Genomic DNA, 21,671 nt, shown 5'->3' on the forward strand with positions numbered 1-21,671 from the left:
CACAGCAGTTTAGATCTGCTAGGAGTTTTCAGCTCTGATTTTAAGGAAAGATCTGATGAATTATGTGGAATAGATTTAAACACAGTGCCATAGCTCAAGCTATAGTAGTAGGCTATGCTTATTGAAAACACAGATTAGCACAGATATGAATCATTTAATAAAAAGAAAATAAACCATATGTGTACAAGCAAGAGGTGATGAATGAGTACAATTAGTGAATGCAGAGCAGAGTGTTCTGTGGAAATTCAGTGGAATTCTCCGGAGAAGCACTGCTTTATGCAGGAATAAATTCCGCTTGAGTCTGAAAATAAGAGAGATTTCAAGATAATTCCTAGGTACATCATTAACTGTCAACATTTAGTCACAACATATAAAAGTGAGTTCAATTTAAAGTAGGGGAGAGCGGGGTCGAAAGTAACGTGGGACGAAAGTAACAAAGCGATTTTCTCCGAGCCTATTACTGCATTTGCATGCCAAGCTATGACAGCATGTTCAACACGCAACCCTTCACAGAGCTGAGAAATATCACGTGATTTCGTCATCATTTCCCGCAGTTAGGTCCATAAAACTGTTTTCGAGAACAAAAAAGTAAATTATTGAAGCGGTAATTTTTTTTAATTAGTTGTGTTGTTTTTCTTGTTTCATGTGTCACAGTAATGATCAATCTGCAGGTTATTTAGTGCTTTAACACATCCTAAAGTTTGCATTATCAAAGTTTTTTAGTATAAAAGTAAATCAGGTTTAAATGTCGGGAGTTTCTGGCGGAACAAAAGTAACAATTGTTACTTTTGTCCCGCTACAGTGACAAGAAGTATTTATTTTGTTCCGGTACATGCTATTCTGTGAACTTCTGTGTCTTGCATCATTTATTAAAATGTTAATGTCATATTACACCAAAAGAATATGTTTGAGTGAGGGTCAGAAAGACAAACAGAGGTATGGTTTTATCCAGATGTTTATGAGAGGGCGTTTCTGGACATAGAGGAACATCTGGGCAGCTCCTACCTCGCATTTACCTTAGTTATGTTTAGGTTTTAGCCATATCTTAGCCTTTACACCTCCACCTATGAATTTGCAGTGTTTACAGATGTTTTAATGCACATTTTGAATTTATGCATAAAAACAACTGGATGGAAACATGAATAGGCCTACTGTTACATTATGTTTAGAATTTATATTATGCTAATGTAATTTAATTATTATATTGTTAATTCTAATGTAAAAATGTTTTATAAAAATACACTGAAATAAAAAAAAATTATAAAAAATAATCAAGTTTGTACAGTCGGGTTTTGAGACATTTGATGAAACTTAAATTTAAAATAAAAATATAAAAATGTAATTTAATATTTTTTTCGCACAAATAAAGGTCAAATATGTTTGCAGTTACATATTAACAAGGCCATAGTCAGGTTTACTTAATAAAAATAAGAGTAACAGAAAAAAATCTAGCTTATATTGTTGTGTTACTTTTGTCCCAACCGATGGGGTCGAAAGTAACAATGTGCAACTTATGTTCAAAGTGAAATTATACTGAAGTCTTTCTACATTTCTACAAAATACCACCTGGTATTGTTAGACCACACTTATGAGTTACTGACCACAGCATAAATATATCTCTGTTTACAACATTATCTTTTAAAATTATGTTTTTCTGAAAAATGGTACTTTCGCCCCTGCTCTCCCCTAGGCTACTTAAAGTACTTAAGTACCGGTAATAAATAAATAAATAAGCAAGAACGCATGATCACATTTTGCCCTGCACATTTTGTATATGTCTCCCTCAATTATCACACTTGATTCAACTCATTAGTGGAGCCTGCAAAACCAGAAGTGGGTGTGTCAGGTATAAGGAGACACACAAAAGATTGTTGTGCAATAACAAAAGGTATCACAGCTTAAGGTTTTGTATATGATAAGTGGTCTTTTGTGTCCGGCGCGTCTCTTTAAAAGGCGTGGCGTAGTGAAGCGGTTTTGTGTCCATCACACGACGCACGAGCTTATTTTACCGTCACCGATCACGGAGGCGTAGTCACGCACGAACGCTGTCGGTTTGAGTCACCTAGCTTACAGCCGCGTATCACTTCACACCGATATAAGTCGGAAGATTTGCATTTTAAAACATATTTAACCAAAAACTTCACTGAATCTGGATTTAACGTACTGAACCTTTATATGGACTTTGCTCTTTGCAGCATTCTGCGTGTTTCCCCACTGTATTTTCTCCGTAGATAGCAGTTCGATTTCAGAAGGCGGCGAAATGGCAACGGACGAGCTGTCATCGAAGCTGAACCGCAGGCTGCAGATCGAGGATGGCGCGCACGAGCCGGTGGCCCTGGACGAGGCTCACGAGAACGGAGCGCACGAGAAAGCGGCCACGGCCAGCGCGGACTCAGAGCTGGGAGCAATACTGCAGCGGCGCGGGGAGCTGAACGAGGGCGTCGGTGAACACCAGCAGCACAGCATGAAGGTGTTCAACCCCTACACCGAGTTCAAGGAGTTCTCGAGGAAGCAGATCAAAGACATGGAGAAGATGTTCAAACAGTAAGTAGCTCATACCAGCTGTCATCCTCTGCTGCTGCAGATACAAGACGTGTGCATGGCATCTCAACCCCTAGTGACAACCAGCATGTCCTCCCAACATAATCATCTGTCTGTCTGTCTCTTTAAATTTTATTCTTCAGCATTGTTTATTTATTATGCTTTTATCAAGGTCTATATACTCATATTTCTGTCCTGTTAAAATTGCGCTGAATGTTTAAACAGGAACAAGCTGTCTAGTTTATAGTCTGTGAAACTTTATTCACTCTGTTTACTTCGTTGTTCTGTTCATACATTTAAGAAAGAGCCATAAGCTCATCCCCACCCAAGTCTTTATCATTTATTCCACATGCATTCACACACAGATATATGTAGGACTTTGAACCATGGGTTGAGAAAGTCCCTTAGGTCATGTTCAGGTTTTATTGTGTATCTAATCGAGAGGCATGTCGTGGAGTCTAGGCTGCCCAGTATGACAGTTCGGTTGCCACCTTGCCCGGATTCTTAGTGAGACTGCCTTTATCCAAAACTACTCCCAGAGCTTTTCTAAATGCTGTCTGCTGCATACAGGGTTAGCAGGGCCAGGATCTTTTATGTCAGGCTAGTTACACTGACAGAAACAAACTTCTCTGAGCTGAAAGATAGGAGTGGGAGGAGGTATGGGGAGCCTAATCTTCGAGTCTCTGCAAGAATGTGTCCCCTGTGCTGTCTGTGGTGGGGCGATCGGTTTGTGGCTGTGACTGTAGGGTCAGTTTCACACAGGCCTGAACCATGTGGGAAAGGGGGCCTGGTTGAGAAACTAGTGCTCTGAGGAAGTGATGGGTTCCTCTCCCCATTTCTGCTATCAAACAAGGCTACCATTGTTGTGAATTAGCCAAAACAGGCCGCCCAAATCTGTCTGAGAAGCCCTTTGCGTATAGATTTGTTGGCCTGTGCATTTTTTGTAACCTCACAAATGAATTTCATTTATCAGAATGTTATATTTTTCACGGATTCTTGTTCTTGTTATTTTAGTATTATTTAGGGTTAGGGACTTTTGCCATTGAGATGAATGGGAAAAATGGCCCAATTATCATGAATTATACATACATTTAAATTTTAGTGTAATTGTTAGTAATTTTGATATGTGCCGTTTTTTTCTATTTCCTTCTATGGAACAATAAGGAAGATATTTTGAAAATTGTCTCTATATATTTTTGTGTCCATACAATGAAAATCATCATTGTCCAAAACAGACTTTGGACTTTCATTATATGAACAGAAAGATTTGAAACATCATTTAAAATATTTTTTTCGATGTTTCACAGAATAAAGAAACTCGTACAGGTTTGATACAATTTGAGGGCGAGTAAATGGATGATTTAAATAATCCATTATTAATCATCTGCACTAGAGAACAGTTAGTTCCGTCACTGTTTAAGCTTTTCATCTCATGTTGCTGCAAAATAGATGTGATACCAGTCTATCACAATAGTTTTGTTATCTCTAGATAACCACATGGGCGTTACAAAAGTAGATAATGGCTTGCTTGTTTTTTTTTCTTCTTCTGAATTATTCTGTGAAGACTATTGTTTCAGAGTATCATCTTTTCTTTTTATTCTGTAAATTAGTTCATTGTGCAGTTCATTCGACGTGCCTGGGAGTCACAAGACCTCGCCCAGGGTGAGATATAGCACTAGTTTCAATCAGTCTCTTTGATGGTGTTGCCCATGGCATTATATGGGCTGAATGAGACAGGTGAGGTGGTTTCATCCTTAGGAGAGTGTGAAGTGTGGATAGCTCTCTTTGTTAAGGAGAAAACAAAGCAACTGTGGCTACTTCACAAGTTAATCATTAGCTAGAGGTTTTCATGATCTATTCCCTGTTAAGAATTTATAAGACAAGGGGTTTGTAAGTTAACATGCCGTTTAGTTACTTCTCCATGTTGTTTACGTCCATACCGGTTTCAGCAACAAAGAATTGTGCACTGCAGTTGATTTATTATTTTCCAGCTCTATAATGGCTGTTTGTGCCTTTGCCTGAAGCCCTGAATGTTGATAAGGAAACAAAAATGAGACATGGGCGGTGAGGAGGCAGATAAGGAAGGCTTTATATCCCTGTAGGAAGCAATCATAAGAACTCATTGATTGATTGTCTCATAATGTGACCCTCCCAACCAAAGCTGATATTATTAACTTTGCTTCACGTAGGCACATTCAGAACTCAATAAACACTAAAGCTTCAGTTGCAGCAAATGTTGCAGTCTTAAGGCTGATTTATACTTCTTCGTCGGACCTCCGTCGTAGCCTACGCATAGACACACTCCATTATATGCACCTCTCCAAAAATCTAAGAGTGCGTCAATTCTACATGGACCACAAGCACTGTGATTGGTCTGCTAGAACCCCTTATGTACTTGAGTTAAGTGTGTGTTTATAATTATAGTCCAGCTGATAAGAGGAATGCAGGCTTTGCTTTACCCTCAGGCCACTGTTTAGGATTCAAAACGTTAGATTCAGGACCAACATTCAAACCCTCATTTCTGGGTGGTTTTGTAGGGAAGATTAATATGAAACTGATAAAACTTTGCATAAGTCATTTAACTTTAATGGTATGGTTGTTATAAGTAGTGATTTTAATATTTTCTTTTCTATCAGATTAAAAGGCCCTATCCCAGATGTTTTACATATGTGACCCTAGACCACAAAACCAGTCTTAAGTGTCAATTTTTTGAAGTTGAGATTTATACATCATCCAAAAGCGGAATAAATAAGCTTTCCATTGGTGTATGGTTTGGTATTTGGCCGAGATGCAACTATTTGAAAACCTGGAATCTGTGGGTGCAAAAAAATCTAAATACTGAGAAAAATCACTTTTAAAGTTGTCCAAATGAAGTTCTTAGCAATGCATATTATTACTACTCAAAAATGAAGTTGTTATATTTATGGTAGGAAATTTACAAAATATCTTCATGGAACATGATCTTAACTTAATATCCGAATGATTTTTGACATTAAAGAAAAATCTATAATTTTGACCCATATAATGTATTTGTGGCTATTGCTTCAAATTTACCCCAGCGACTTAAGATTGGTTTTGTGGTCCAGGGATACATATTTGTGGTAAATGAAAAAAAATGCATATAAATGCATGTGTTGTTCACAGATAGCTAAGTACACTACACTATTTGGAGGAACAGTGCTGTTGGGGACACATGCTTTGTTTAAAGGTACAAACAATTGAACCTGTAACATTTGTTTGCTGCTCTTTTCGGTGGCCAACACCCACAGAGTTTACAGAAGAACATGACCCTGGGCTTAGCCTGCAGTTAAAGTAAGATTGATTTTGAGCAGATGCAGATTTAGCACTGACGATTGTTCATAAGAGGAATCTTTTTTTATTAGCATTAGTTGATATTGAAATGTATAAGATAATATTGAATATTTAATTTTAAATACTAACTGCCCCTTTTGCTGTCATACAATCATTAAAAAATAATAATTTATATAATTTAATAACACTGTACCATATTTATTATTTTTCCCCTGTTATCAGGCGTCTTTATTTAAGATGGATAGCAAGTGATCACTCAAACCATGCATAATAGTCTTGAATTGGAGTTTCTGATATTAGACATCTTGGTCACCAGCAGATGAAATCCAACCCCTCTTATCCCCCCTGCTAGTCTCTGGTCATGTGAATGACAGCACAGCCTAATTGGCTGAGTGATAATGTGTACAGGTCCCATGCTGTGCCTACATATGAGTGAGGGGCTTTAGTCCTATGAGGAGCATTCCTGCAGAGTCAACTCTAGTAATGAGGGAAGCAGAAGATAAACTCTGCGCTCTTCCTCTTTCTGCCTGCCCTCTTTTTCCTTGTGCATTTTTCTCTGGGCCATATTTCTCTGAGAAGATAACATAGAGCACATTAAGGAATATTTCAACATAAGCCATAACATATCTGCAGGCCACTGGGTATGTCCCCTAAGGAGTTTTAGTTCAAGGTGGTAATATAGCCTATAATGTATTCTAGCAGAATGTAGTGAGAACTTTTATCTCCAGCGCATACATTTGCAAAGTCTTTAAATGATTATGCCTTTCTCCCTTCAGAAAGCAGAATGACGTGATTATTCTCTAAATCACCCATTTCCTCATCTCTGAAAGTCCTGCATGTTTAAAGAGCCCCTGAGCGCAGTTCAGCCTGGCGAACAGGATGTTGTTGTGCTTCTAAAATGTTGTAGATGCACTGAAAGTAAATACAGCCAAGGATTTTGTCCACAAAAGCTTATGCATTTTGCCAAATTTAACTGACACAGTGACCTAAGAGGACAAGACGAAGTTAAGAGAGATAAGGAAGCCAATCAATACATACTGTCTCAGCAAATAAGATATTACACTTGCTCACTTAATATATTTAAAACTGATAGACTGTCTTGCGTTGGAGATTTAATTAGGTTCCCTAATGGTTTGTTTTTATGTAGCTTTGCTATCCTTTGAAAGAGACATTTAATAGCGATTTGGAGTATAAAAGACTGATGCATATTGCACAAGGGACGTCTTTTCTTCAGAAGCTGCCAATGGTTGTGTAGGTGCGAGTTTTATTTAGATGCATACACTTATTTGGCATTCACACACAATCATCACATGCTCATAATGACTCATGTAGGCAGTTGGAAGTGTATTATATTGTTGTGTTTCCAGAAAGGCCATCTGTAACCTCAGCACTATAAAATCTCCTCTTTTAGTTCTCATTCCACCAAGCCTTTACTCCTTGTTATTTCTGTTTGTGGCATTTTATGTTCATGCTTTGAACTCTCCGCTCACTATAAATAACCTCTGGGATTGTGTGGCCATTGGCTGATCCGTGAAGGATTCCGCTTAGGACTAATGTTTAGTCACCTGGTCTATAATCCCAGTAGATCGAGGTTAGTGCTGCCTGTGATCATTAGCTACAGCAGCGGAGAATGCAGTTCATTGCTGCATTACACGCATGGCATACAGTTGTGCATATACTGCATCAGTGTTTACCTCAATAAATATTCATGGGAAATTGTTTAAAATGTCAAGCAGCAACAGTAAATGTGTTAACTGAAGAAAAATACTGAAATAAGAATGTTAACCCAGGATGAAATGTGAAACATGACCCAAGATAACCCAGGATCACCTTCACACAGTGTGAAAAGTCCATGTGCATGCATCTGTGACTGTCTTTTGTTTTTATCACAGAATATTTTAAAAACTTCAAACATGTATAATGATTTATTGAATCAATGTGATTCATTAAATGCATGTTATATAATGACATTTGGTTTATATTAAGATTTATATATTCTGATTTTATTATGTTTTGTAATCCAGATTAAAAAAATAAAAATGCTTTTTTAGCATTCTAATTTAATTAGAATTAGATTTTAATATATTAATAGTAATAAAATCACTGTGGATGTTTCATGAGGCCATCTGGTCTAATGTATTGTTGGACTCAAAACAGGACACAACATCTCACTTAATCATCATTTTTGTAAGAGCAGTCAATTGATCTGTAGATAGGAACTGTAACAGGCTTGCATATAATAATTAATATGAAAAACATTTTAAAACCTTGTTCAGTTGGTTTACCTTTTTCTGTAGATTGACTTTCTTAAGAAATGTTAAGTCGTATTGCATTGCTGTGACTCATCTCTGAGAATGCTTCATTTTTTTGTTGTTAATATCATCTATAGAGTGGGTGGATAATAATGGATCCATCTTAAATCTTCATACATTTAGCATGTCATCTTTATACGTGTTGCGAGCTGGATTGAATATATGAAAAACAAAGTGCCTTTGAAAGTGGGAACTGACCATTTATTCTCTGACAATGATCTTTTTGGAGTAATGTATTTCACTTTATTTTTATAAATAATGAAAAGGGAAGCATTTGGCATGGTTTCGACTATCCTTTGTCCAAAAGTCTCACACAAGAACATGAACTACCTGGTGACTTTACAGAAAAGAGTTTGTAGATCTCTTTCATAGGTTACAGTCTTTTAGAAATGATTTGTTGTTTTGTGTAGGCTGTTAGGTTCTGATTTGCTCATCAAGTTTTGTGCCTGATAGTACAGCGAAGTTCTCCAATAATCTGTCAATGGAATTGACCTTGATTTCATTCTTGTTCTAATGTTTAGACTTGCTTTTTCTCTCTCTCTCTCTCTCTCTCTCTCTCTCTCTCTCTCTCTCTCTCTCTCTCTCTCTCTCTCTCTCTCTCTCTCTCTCTCTCTCTCTCTCTCTCTCTCTCTCTCTCTCTCTCTCCGGATCATTCCCTCATCCTATCCCATCTCATGAAATGAAAAATGTAAATGATGTCAACACACACACACACTACAAAGATGTCTAATGGATGTGAAATGCATGAACACCAGAGTTTTGGTGTTTGTTCCTGATAGTTCACTTCTGTTACGCTGGACCTTTGTGAAGAATTTACTCTGAATTGATCACGTGTTTGTGAGGGTTTTCCCGTGACTTCTCCTGTTAGCTGTTGCTTGGCAACCTGGGATCAAGGAGATTGGCAGGAAGAGATAGGAAAGGGAGGGAGCAAATGACAGAAGGAGGAACAAAAAAGTTGGTTTGTCACTCCTCGTGTGTCAGAGTCCAGTGTGAAGATTCTTGTTTATCAGCACATCATGGTCAAAAAAATCATGAGAAATTGGAAAATGCTAAATGCTACTGTCCTTCAGATCACATTGAGCTGCATCCTGGAATACTGTTTTCTAATTTTAGCTCCAAGGCATCATGTCACGTTGATTTTAATCAGGCATTTTCAGCATTAAATCAGCAGTAGCTATAGGCATGCATTACAGGGGGTCTGTTCAGACAGACATGTGTATTTAGGCTGGCATCAGGCAGCATTTTAGTAAATTCAGGCAGTTGCTTAATCCCAAATCCTGTTACATGCCTCACATTCTGACAAACAGTTGCTTTTAAAGTCCATTATTCACAATACATTTAATGGTTGGTTTAAGTAACAGTCTGCATTAATTTAAGTGGTGGTATTTTGGGTATCAGCATTGACCGTTTCACTAAAAGGTTTTTCACTTCTAAAATCAGCCCCATTCAGTTCTACCAGAAGCTTTTAGAGATCTAGTGTACAGCATCATTCATTAAGTTTTTAAAGATGCTAAGATACTTATTGTAGCTCAATGCATCATGCCTATAGCTACTGCTGGTTTAATACGGGCAGCTGTTTCAGACATGCAAGTACACAAGAAGAACTTTCCAATCCCAAACTCTCAAAAGCTGCTTGCCAGAACTTGCATTTAAATAATCTATTTTGAAACGACAACCAAATCTGACATGAACTGTCCCATACATGTTATTTCCTATGCTCAAATAGTCTTAAGCATGTGTCACAGACACTATCTGTCTCTAAGGGAACCAGAACTTCTAATGGCAGCTGCAGTGACATGATGACTTACCAATTGAAGATTGGCTCAATAATTGGCTTTAAACAGGCTCTATTATAGAAGGCAGGACTTATTCCACTATATTGTGCATTGCATTTTCTCCTATTCATAGTAATATGAACATAGTAATATGGGGTGGTGATGGCGCAGTGGATTAGACAAATGCACTTGGTGTGAGAGACCCAGGTTCGACCCAGGTTCGAATCCACTGTGAGACGCCAATGTGTCCCTGAGCAAGACACTTAACCCCTAGTTGCTCCAGAGGCATGCGACCTCTGACATATATAGCAATTGTAAGTCGCTTTGGATAAAAGCGTCAGCTAAATGAATAAATGTAAATATGAGTGAACAATCTTGTTATATTTACAGCCTATGACTTTGTCTTGCTGAAGACCTGATGATTATGTCAATGTTTTGAAGTGTCCAGTAGCTTGCCTGTTTACATTTTTTTTTTTTATTAAAGTCATATTTCTGCTCTTGGGTGGCTGTAAGTGTTCGTTTTGAACAAATCATTTGTAAATGAATTTCAAGAAGGATTTGGAGCTAGTGAGTTTTTCTGGAGGTCACTGCTGAAGTAGCAGATTGAGGCTCTCACAAGGCTATTTACTTATTTCCTGTTTCTCATAATTTCTCCTGTTTTCCTTCAGTGTGTCAAGTTTCCTAAAAGTAAGCAGCGTAAATTCAGTACACGTGTGTCCATCGTCAGGAGTAGACCGGATCGCAGCTAAATCCTTATTAGCTGAAGTCCCCCGAGACTGCACAGGAAAAATGTTACACCTTTAAATAGCAAGAAAATACAAACATTCCTTAAAGGCAGGGTAGGTAAAAAAAAATGTATAAAAAACTTTTTTTCCAAATTTGTTTAAACTTTATTTATATATCAATACATAATTAAAATGTAAGTACTCTGAAAAAGAAAGTATAAAAATCGAGTGACTGTAGACCTCTCACGACTGTTTTAAAGACAGCTCATTATTTCCATTCACTCCACCCCCTCCCTTCTGGGCTCCTTCCAAAGCCTCTACTACGGCTCGCTAAGTAATGTTATGTTAGCTATATTACGCAGCTACGTGTGCTAATGACACATGCTTCATGAAAAAAATATGTATGATCAAAATACAAAAAGAAAGATTTACCTGTCCAGCAGAAATAAAGCCATCAAGGAGTCACTTTTCAGCCCCTTGAGTTCCCTCAGTTCTCGCCATCGCTGGAAAGCCACGCTGATATTAACTAGCGTTTTATTTCTTTGTTTATCCAAAGACTTTTTGTTCATTGCCTTTTCTTGTACTGTTACTGTCTTCCTTTTTTTGCCTGGTTTGCCTTCACTAACTGCGTAGGCTGGTACTGTGAAATTTGCTTGCTGTTTCTCTGCCATTGTTTTGGTAGTATTCCTAGGATCCGTGTCTGTTGAATTCCTCAAATCAAACGTGCACGCGCAAGTGGGCAGGTCATGTGTGGCAAAAGGGTGGTTGCCATGGTTGCGAGAGAGTGACAGTCGCCTAAGCCAATCCTATGTTTCGTTCCGAAATGGAAATAATGAGCTGTGTTTAATACAGATTAAACGGTCTAGAGTCACTCGATTTTTATACTCTTTTTATCAGAGTACTTACATTTTAATTATGCATTGATATATAAAGAAAGTTTAAACAAATTTGGAAGAAAGTTGTTTATACATGTATTACCTACCCTGCCTTAAAGTTTCATTCAAATTCAGACTTGCATGGTAAACTCTTTCAAGTGGATAACTGGATAAAGAGGACTTTTTAAGTACATGGAGCAAAAATGTAGTTACAAACTAGCTTTCTTTTTCCTTCTTTTGACTTTCTTTTTAATTACTTAAACTTGATTTTGTTCCAACAATATGAACTGAATTCTCTCAGCTATCAGTAAAGTCAATCAGATGAGTCAACCCTTTCTGCTAAGACAGAAGGAAGTCTGTATCAGCTCAAGGCTTTGACTCTACTTCTCTTGGTTATTACAAGGAAGTGCTGATTGCATTTGCTTCCTCAGTCATCTGTAGTGTAAAGTGTTCAAAGACTTATTTGGGCAAAAACATGATCTTCCTCAAGTGCATGGTGACAAAAAGGGGAAAATTTCTTTATTTCAGCTTTTTTGGCAGCAACTGCATTGCTTTCCATATAGAGGCTAAACATTATTATGTCAGCTGTATTTGGTAAGAATAAGGTTGAAATGCATGTCCCTGATTGGTGCAACCAACTGAACTGTTGCATTTTCTCTTTACGAGAAAAATCGTGTTGGGTTTTAAGCACTTGAGAGCTTTTCATAATATGTGAAATATCTCAAACCCCACAGATAATACTCTTATCTGTGGGGTTTGAGATATTTCAGATAGTCAGAAACTCTCAATACTTTTTTTAACCAGCTGATCTTGATTATACTCTAGTCTTTACAGTGTTTCAACCAATCAAATGCATCCTTGCTGAATACAAGTATGAATTTATTATAAAAACAAAATGAGAATTTTGTTGATGCAAAATACATTTCTGCAAATTCTCCTTTACATTTCTGTCTAAAACAGAATTTATTGATGAACCAGGAGATCATAAGTAATAATTCACCATGTTCAGGCTAAAACCCTTTGTTGAGCATGACTGAGAAGAAGTGAAATCACTTGGCACAGTGATTCAGCTTGACTGATGACAATAAAATTAAAAAAACTGTGAACGCCTAAGCATGGCGTTAATCTTTCACAAATCTGGTTCATTGTACAGCACTAGGCGTCTTTCAGAAGTATAAGCATATGTGATTTCAGGCGTTGAGGTTTGAGTGCATAATTAAACGTGGTGGATTTAAATTACAGCTGATCTTTAATTGCACTGAGCATGCTTGACCTTTCTTGTGTTAAAGCTGCAGTCCGTAAGTTTGGCCTCTATGTCGCTATTTCTGTTTGAAAACCTGCAATAGCAGCTGTGTGCTGAATTATCTTCCTTGTGTGGGTTGTGCTCCAGCGTGGATAAATCTAATGTTTTGAGGTGAATGTGTGGCAGAATGGCAGTCAGTCACCGCACTGGTTGTGGGTATTTAGTGTACTCTGTAATCACTGATTCTAGCCTACGTCTTGGAATATATGACCCAAATAAGAATTTTCACCGGATATTGTCATCTGAACACGCAAGTAACAAGTCTGCCATGTTTGTTCTGACCAACTGAGGAAAAAGGCATTAAAATAAATTGCGCTATTATTATTGTTCAACTTTATTCTCAAATTGTTAATGTTAACAACATAAGCATTGCGTTACTATGAGTATGTAGATTTAAATTTCTTTACAGTCTAATCTCTAATTGTCATAACATTCAAATTTCATATTAAGAAATTCTTTTAACCCAAAAAGTAAATTATGCTCTCTTTAAACTGGTTGTCTTTAAAAACAAACTTTTTGTAATCAAAAGCAGATTTAAAACTGGAATATAATTTAATTTCATTTACATGTGTTCCATAAACGCATAATCCTTTCTGGATTACAATCTGCCATCAAAATGTTAAAATAAATTATTCTAGCTACTGTGAGAAAAGATTATAAACGATCCACCACCTGCAGGATCCTCACATGCGATAGCCTGCTAGCTGGGACAACTTCTTTATGTTTACAGACGTGACGTAATAAAGTGGGAGCATGCTTGAATTTCCCGCGAAAACCTACCTGTACCACTCACATTAGAAAACATTTATTATAAGCTTACCATTGTGAATCAGGCTAAATTAAGGTGATTAGTTTTGAACACTGTTTATGGACTTGATCAAATATTGATTTTGGATCAATTCTAACCAAAAAAAGTTATAGACTGCAACTTTAAACACTGTCTGTTTATGGACTTGATCAAATATTGATTTTGGATCAATTTTAACCAAAAAAAGTTATAGACTGCAACTTTAAACAGACTAGCCATATGCAGATGTAAATTATTGATTTGAAATCACTGTGGACACTAGCTGCCCATTTTCTCAAGTGATCTGATTTTGCCTTTAAAAAACAAACGGCCACCTCAATCTTCCTTGCCTTGAAATCACATTAGTGTGATAAACAACTGCTGTACTGTAATCCTCAACCAAACACAGGATAGCAGCATCTACAGAGAAACATGACCCTTACAGTAGCTCAGATGCCCCACAACAGCAGTCCCTCATCAAACAGCATTTCAGAGCACTGTGATCAAGGTTAGCCTGATGTGGCAGATGCCACAGCTTGAAGAGGTCATTTGAGAGATTTTGTGACCCTGAACAAAAACACACTCTTTTGGCCTTTGAATTAGTGATGAGAAGATGTCAGACTGTGATAGACGGATAATGAGAAGAGATACAGCTTTGTGTGTTTTCGAGACCTGACATCAGCAGGGTGTCTTGTGTCAGTTGACCGAATACATGACTCTGAGGCAGATGGACACACACTCCATATTCATGAGCAGCGTGCATGCTGGGATTGGGATGGAGATAAACTCATCATCAGAATATTTGTATAGATTTAGTCTTAAAATTAATTAAATTATCTTATTTTACTTTAATTTTGTATTTTACTTTTATTTTAATATTTTATTTTAAAGTTTCTAATTTAATTTAGTTTCATTTTAATATATATTTTATTTTAGTGTGTCTTTTTGTCAATGTTTTAATTCAGTCTCTTTTATTTTAATCTCTTATTTTAATGTTGTTATACTTGAATATCTCCTATTTTGTTTTAGTTTTATTTTAATATTTACTTTACTTTGTTTTATTTCATTTTATTTTATTATTTTATTTTAAGATGTCCAGAACACTAGTGAAGTCTTCTTAGCGCATTATTGGGTAAATTGAACATATCTTTCAGGGTAGATGTAAGAACAAAATGACGAGGAAGAACCAAAGAAAGAAAGAAGAACTGTTTGACAAGAGTCTCATCCAAAGTACATTGGCCTCTGCTTTTAATTACAAGATCTTGTTACCATGGCAACATAAAACCTCATCTTTGGGCAATACGTGTGTTTTTGGTTGTGTGTATGATAACATGTAAAGGAAGTGGCTCTTCTTTTCTCATTGGCCAACTACTCACCCGCACAGTTCTATGGCCTTTGTACCTGTTGATCAATTTATCACCTCATTATAGATGGAAAAGGAGGAAGATATGATCGGTCTGGCCTGAACATTAGTGATCATGTCTCTGCTGAAGTGTTTGTGTGTTTGTGAGAGAGCTGTACGATCAACGTCTTCCATCTTTCCGTGTTTAAGAGAAAATGCTGAAATGCTTTAACATTTAATTCAATTCAGTTCAAGTTTATTTGTATAGTGCTTTTTACGATACAAATCATTGCAAAGTTTCTACAATATTTAGTAGTAGCTTATCAGTGGTGACTGTCAGTTTATGTGCATTTGACTGAAATTTTCAGAAAAAACTAATACAAGATGTAGTCAACCAAATGATGAACACTATTAACAGCAATTATTATATGATGCAGTCACACTTGTAGCAATATTTGGTAGGTCTGTATGTTGTTTCAGGGTTAGCATCATCTCTTCTCAGGTGCTCTGGATCCAGACTGGAGCCTGTGTAAATCCTAGTTACACCGTGGCAAAACAGAGAAACAAACAGAGATATAATTAGCGTAGCTGCTGTTCCAACCAAGTAAAATTAATTAGTTTAACCCAAGCTAAAGAATAATAATGCGCATTTGATCAGATACAGATACTTCAGTCCCAAATTATGAGATGCATTATTTGAATGCTTGGCAAAAGAGTGTTTTTAATCTAGATTTAAACCGAGAGAGTGTGTCTGAACCCCCAGAGTTTGGGAGCCAAAAGTCAGTTTTGTGTCCTTAGGTAGTGTGTTGTATTGTAGCGTGTTAGAAGACTAATTAGGTATGCAGGAGATAAATCATTTAGGGCTTTATAGGTAAGTAATAATAATTTGTAACAGATACGGAACTTAATAGGTAGCCAGTGCAGAGACTGTAGAATTGGGGTAATATGATCATATTTTCTTGACCTCGTAAGGACTCTAGCCGCTCCATTTTGGGCTACCTGTAGCTTGTTTATTGAAGAAGCAGGACAACCACCTAGAAGTGCATTACAATAGTCTAGTCTAGAGGTCATGAATGCATAAACAACTTTTCTGCATCAGAAGCAGGTAACATGTTTTTGTAGCTTGGCTGTGTTTCTAAGATGGAAGAATGCTGTTTTTGTAACATGGGAAATATGGTTTTATATATGGACAAGTTGCTGTCTAATATAACACCCAGATTTTTGACTGTAGAGGAAGTAACAGTTCATCCGTCTAGTTGTAGATTGTAATCTACGAGATTCTGTGTACTGTTTTTTTGGTCCAATAAATAATATCTCTCTCTTATCCAAATTTAATCCAATCTTTTACATTTTTAACACACTCTGTTAGCTTAGATAACTTAGAAGTTTCATCTGGTGTCGTTGAGAGATATAGTTAAATATCATCAGCATAACTAACTAATCCCGTATTTTCTAATAAAATTACCAAGGGGCAACATGTATATTGAAAACAGCAGAGGACCTAGGACAGGTCCTTGTGGCACTCCATATTTTGCTTGTATTTAACATATTTTGACTCCCCATTTAAATAAACAAAAGCGAACTGACCGGTAGGATCTAAACCATCTTAGAGCCTGCCCTTGAATAGATACCTGTATAGGTTTGTAATCGATCTATGAGTATGTCATGATCTATGGCATTTTTTTGCATGAAGGAGCACAATTGAGCAGACACAAGATTTTCTAAAAAAATTTACATAAATGGAAGATTTGGAATGGGCCTATAATTTGCCAGTTCACTAGGATCTAGTTGTGGTTTCTTAATAAGAGGCTTAATAACCACCAGCTTGAATGGTTTTGGGACATGACCTAAAGATAACGCAGAGTTAATAATATTGAGAAGGGGTTCTTCAGCTACAGGTAACAACTCTTTCAGTAATTTAGTGGGTACAGGATCTAATAAACATGTTGTTGGTTTAGATGCAGTGATTTAAGTTTATTTAGCTCTTCCTATCCTATAGTTAGGACCAACAATATATTAAATATAGCATTGCAGGCTATATTTATGCTATATAACTTAAGATTGCAATGGGTATAATAAATGGGTGAATGGACACTTGAGCTTTGAATAATGATATTGATGCTGGGAGGTCTGCTTAATTAATTCCTGTACGTTTCAAAGCATAATGCACTTTACTCATGGCAGATGCCATGATTTATTGTACACAAATGGAAAAAAAGATTTTAACTGGTGTATACCTTGGTGTAGATCAGTGGTTCTCAGCAAACTTCCAGGGATTTCTCAGTAAATTTTGAAATGATTTAATGGTTATATAATCCATATTCATTATAATAAATAATAAAGATGTACAACATTAAGATTACTTTAATTACATAAAAATTTGTTTTAATTTTCTTAAAACCGAAGTAGTACCAGAGGTGCATATCAGCTGAGATTGAAGGGACGTCAAATATTGTCTTGGGTAAAGACAAAGTGGCAAAGACTTTGAGTACCACTTGTTTAGATAATTCAGCCACCTGCAGTACGCTGAGAATATGTCTTGGCTAAATATTTCCAGAGGACAAAAAAATTTGGATCTGTACAACCAAATGAATAAATTGGCTGTACATTTGTCCATCACTTAAGTTTTTATTCAAATTCAATTAAATGTATTATCTTCCCAGATTAAAGTAGTGAAAACACTTTTACAGAAATTAATTTATTAGCTACGAACAGTTGGTATATTAAGTAAAAGATGTTACAATAGTGTTGATAAGGTATTCCTGCTAGCGAGGACCCAGTTACTCATCCGCACTACCCTCTGTTGATCACAGGAGACATTGCAGCAATATAGCCAGTGAAGAGATGGGTGGAAATGTTTTCAGGGACATTTATTTCAAAAGAAGTCCTGTTTTCCATGATATTTCTACTAAATAACTTGGTTGCTTGTTTGTGTGTGTGTGTAGGTATGATTCCGAGAAAGATAACTTCATCGATCTGATGGAGCTGAAGCTGATGATGGAGAAACTCGGTGCACCTCAGACTCACCTGGGCCTGAAGAACATGATCAAAGAAGTAGATGAGGACTTGGATGGCAAACTCAGCTTTAGAGAGGTAAATGCTTCAGTATGTTGAAATCATTTGTAGATTTGGCTGTATTTCACAGAAATGAAGTACATAATGAAGAGCTGTGAACTTAACAGGAAACTACTTCTATTCCCCCATTAATCACTTAAATTCTTTCCTCTTTCTCTCTTTAGTTTCTCCTTATCTTCAGAAAAGCAGCAGCAGGAGAGCTGGCGGAGGACAGCGGGCTTCATGTCTTGGCACGTTTGTCTGAGATTGATGTGTCTACTGAGGGAGTGAAGGGAGCAAAATCATTCTTTGAGGCAAAAGTAAAGAATCGTGACATTTAATACTTTTTTTTTCACACCAGTGAAATAAATCATCAGTTTCAACCATCAGCATATTCATTTATATGTTTAAAACCCATTTTAGTCTATGACAGCTCTGTGTTTCAATAATTTCCTGCCTAGATAGGTTGCATTGAATGCCATCAATAAGGAAATTCAATTTAGGATTAACTTAAAAAATTATATTTCTCTGACAGGTGCAGGCCATTAATGAATCAAACCGGTTTGAGGCGGAAATCCGCCAGGAGCAGGAAGATAAGAAGCGTCAGGCGGAGGAGAGGAAACAAAGACAAGCTGCTTTCAAAGAGCTAAAATCAGCCTTCAAATAGCCTCATCCACCTCGACAGCCTCGATTTACTCATCCACTTTTGTCCGTCTGTCTGTTATCAGAGTCCCCTGCAATCAGAGATACTATGCAAGGCCGTGAAATGCTCAGAGAACCATGCAGATTCATCTTCCTGAGAGAGGGACACTTATGTAGTTCGTGCTCATGAGCGGATGTCAGTGTTGAAATCGTCTGTTTTACCATTGCCTGGTTCTCTCACGCTCACTCTCAGGCTTATTTTAAATGTGAAGCCAGACACTGATCTCTATACACTGGATTGGATTTGTTCTGTTTCAGTCCCATGTGTATATTATTTAGTGTAGTTCATTCTCCCCATAGTGTAGTTCATTCTCCCCATTTTAAAAGTTATTTTTAATCAACTAGTACTCTCAGTATGCCATATCTAGTCCATTCATATCAGTGGCTATTGCACTAATGCAAAACATCATTTCCTGTTTAACTAGGAAATGCTTTTCACTGTACCGTGACTAATTATACTTTCATTGCTGACCATTTGAACACGAGAGGATGAGCATTAGTATACACCAGACCCCTGCTCTCATTCACAGATACGTTAAATATTAAGAGCATTAAAATAACCTATATTTTTACTGAGCAGAGAGAGAGATGGAGAAGTGGTTTTGGCTGTATGTGCATGTGTGGTGATGATTTTATTAGTGTTTGTTGAGTGTTATTTTTTAGTATTTTCTTGCATTGTCACGGTGTTGTTTTTGTGTTGAATGTGTTAAATGTTGTACATATGAGGCATCAAATTCACCTCCTCAGCTTTTATTTAAAAAGGGATATTTCCCCCAAAAATCATTTACTCACCTTTGTGTCTTTCCAAACCTGCGTAACTTTCTTATTCTTTGGTGTTTTGCAGAAAAGTGAAGTTCATACATGTTTGGAACAACATGTGGGTGAGTAAATTATTTGGGGTGAACTTTCCCTTAAAGAGTTAACTAACTCCGTCAGTGTCTGGAGTGCATTATATTAATCAAATTATGACCAATATTACAAGCATTTGCACAGCAGCCCATGCTCCATGAGACGAGGTGAAAGCAAATGTTTCATGCATAGAAATAAGACATAATTTGCTAATGAAATATGCATGGCTTTTCTGTAGAGCCAGAGCATGTATTCCAACATCAAGATGACATGAATGTCAATGTGTCTGACTAGGATCTAATTTTTAAGTATATCATTTTAAAAATAGAATGGGCTTCAACATTTACTCTCACATCTTCTGAAAAATGAGGGAATCAAATCATCCAAAAGTGTAATGAATACAACGTTTTATGGTCATGTGACATACAGTACACTGTGGCAAAGGTAACAGATTCTATGTATAAAGAGAAATCTATATTTTCCTGTGATGAAAATTAAAAATAATTTTAGTTTTGTATTTAAAGGGGTCTTGTGGAAAGAAACATTCTTATTTTCTCAATATGAAATTTGTTGCCTACAATCTTGTCTCCCTTCGGTTCTCTGTATATCCGATATTCCTTGGGTTTTTCCATTACAATCTAATCAGTAAAGGCAAAATAGCTTTTTTATAATGGAGACAATACTGTTGGCAATTGCTATGCTTCACGTTGTTCCTTGTTTTTATGTTCCGAGTTACTGGTAAACTTTCTTGTTTGCACACTAGTTCTGTGGGAATTCAAACAATAGGTGTTTAAATATTTGTCTCCTGATCTTTCCAGCCATCCACATCTTCTTTTTTTCTTTTGTTATCTACTGTTCAATTTAGAGGTATTTTAAAAATTGGCTAAGGGGTGAATGTAGTAGTGTTAATGTTATTGATTGGTGAATGAGTCGTCGTCTGATGACCCCAATCAAACAACTGTTGTGTTTTTTTAGAAACCATAAACCATTCTGTCATTCCTTTTGAGAAATTTGAACAGTTCCATTGTCGTCGTGCCAAACAATTTCACATTCTGTATTATTAAGCTTATTTTAGTGCAACATTCCACTGTAAAATTGTCTGAAATCCATCTTTAATTAATATGAGAACAGCTAATTCGAACTTAGACTGAACTTCACTGATCCATAATGTTAAATTAAATTAATGCATTTAGCATTTATTTATGCATTTAGCATTTTTATGCAAAGCGACTTACAGTGCATTCAGGCTAACATTTTTTACCTAACATGTTCCGTAGGAATTGAACCCACAACCTTGCGCTGCTAACGCAATGCTCTATCACTTGAGCCATGTTAAGACTTTTAAAAAGTTATAACTCCTAATTAATCGGTAAATCCCCATTTATTCTTTTGTTTTTTATTATTAATGTTTGCATTGAATAATTACATTAGAGCTTTAGCTGTATTAACTGTATTAAACTGCTTCTTCCAAGGCAGATAACACAAAAAGCACAACATTTTTAAACATTCTTCTTTTATTTGAACTTTTCTGTGAAATGTGATGTCAGGAGGATGAAAAATGTCAGTGTAGTAAAATTATTTCATCTCATGGCATGCTTTATTGTTTCATTCATCATTCCAGTCATTTGACAGTGGTTGAGAGGGCCTTGAATCATCTATCTGTACCTTACTGTCGCTGTCTCGTGGTTATGGTATCATACTCTTGTCGGCTTATAATATGTGGCTTCTCTAATATGCACATTTATTTGAGATTTTCTTACTAAAATGTACAATTATTCTTGTGACAATAAAAATACTTTTCATTTGGAAACATTTTTGTTTATTTGTGGTTATGTGTCTCATAACTCAAACTCAAATAACATAAAAAAGATTTAAATTTATGAAATAAGCAATTAAAAGAATATATTAGAATATATAAATCTACGAAAATTGCTATACTAATTGCTTCCCATAAATTGTAGATTGTTCTCTAATTTTGATCTCCACTGTAAGTGAATATAAATATAATACAAACATTATACAAATTACATAAATAGAAAATATTATTGGTTGTTTTTAAGTAATTATTTGTCGAAGGCCACTGTTTACAGAAAA

General features: G+C 36.3%; 1 protein-coding gene across 1 annotated transcript; it reads left to right on the forward strand.

The window, feature by feature from the left end:
* Window positions 1–1,999: 1,999 nt before the first annotated feature.
* LOC132114542 (EF-hand domain-containing protein D2-like) lies at window positions 2,000–18,985 on the forward strand. Its single transcript, XM_059522706.1, has 4 exons — window positions 2,000–2,544; window positions 17,918–18,065; window positions 18,212–18,346; window positions 18,562–18,985. The coding sequence occupies exons 1-4, from the start codon at window positions 2,261–2,263 to the stop codon at window positions 18,691–18,693; spliced, it is 699 nt and encodes a 232-aa protein (XP_059378689.1). The 5' UTR covers window positions 2,000–2,260; the 3' UTR covers window positions 18,694–18,985.
* The last annotated feature ends 2,686 nt before the right edge of the window (window positions 18,986–21,671 follow it).

Source organism: Carassius carassius, chromosome 34 (assembly GCF_963082965.1).
Source record: "Carassius carassius chromosome 34, fCarCar2.1, whole genome shotgun sequence".
In the NCBI taxonomy this organism is placed as follows: Eukaryota; Metazoa; Chordata; class Actinopteri; order Cypriniformes; family Cyprinidae; genus Carassius; species Carassius carassius.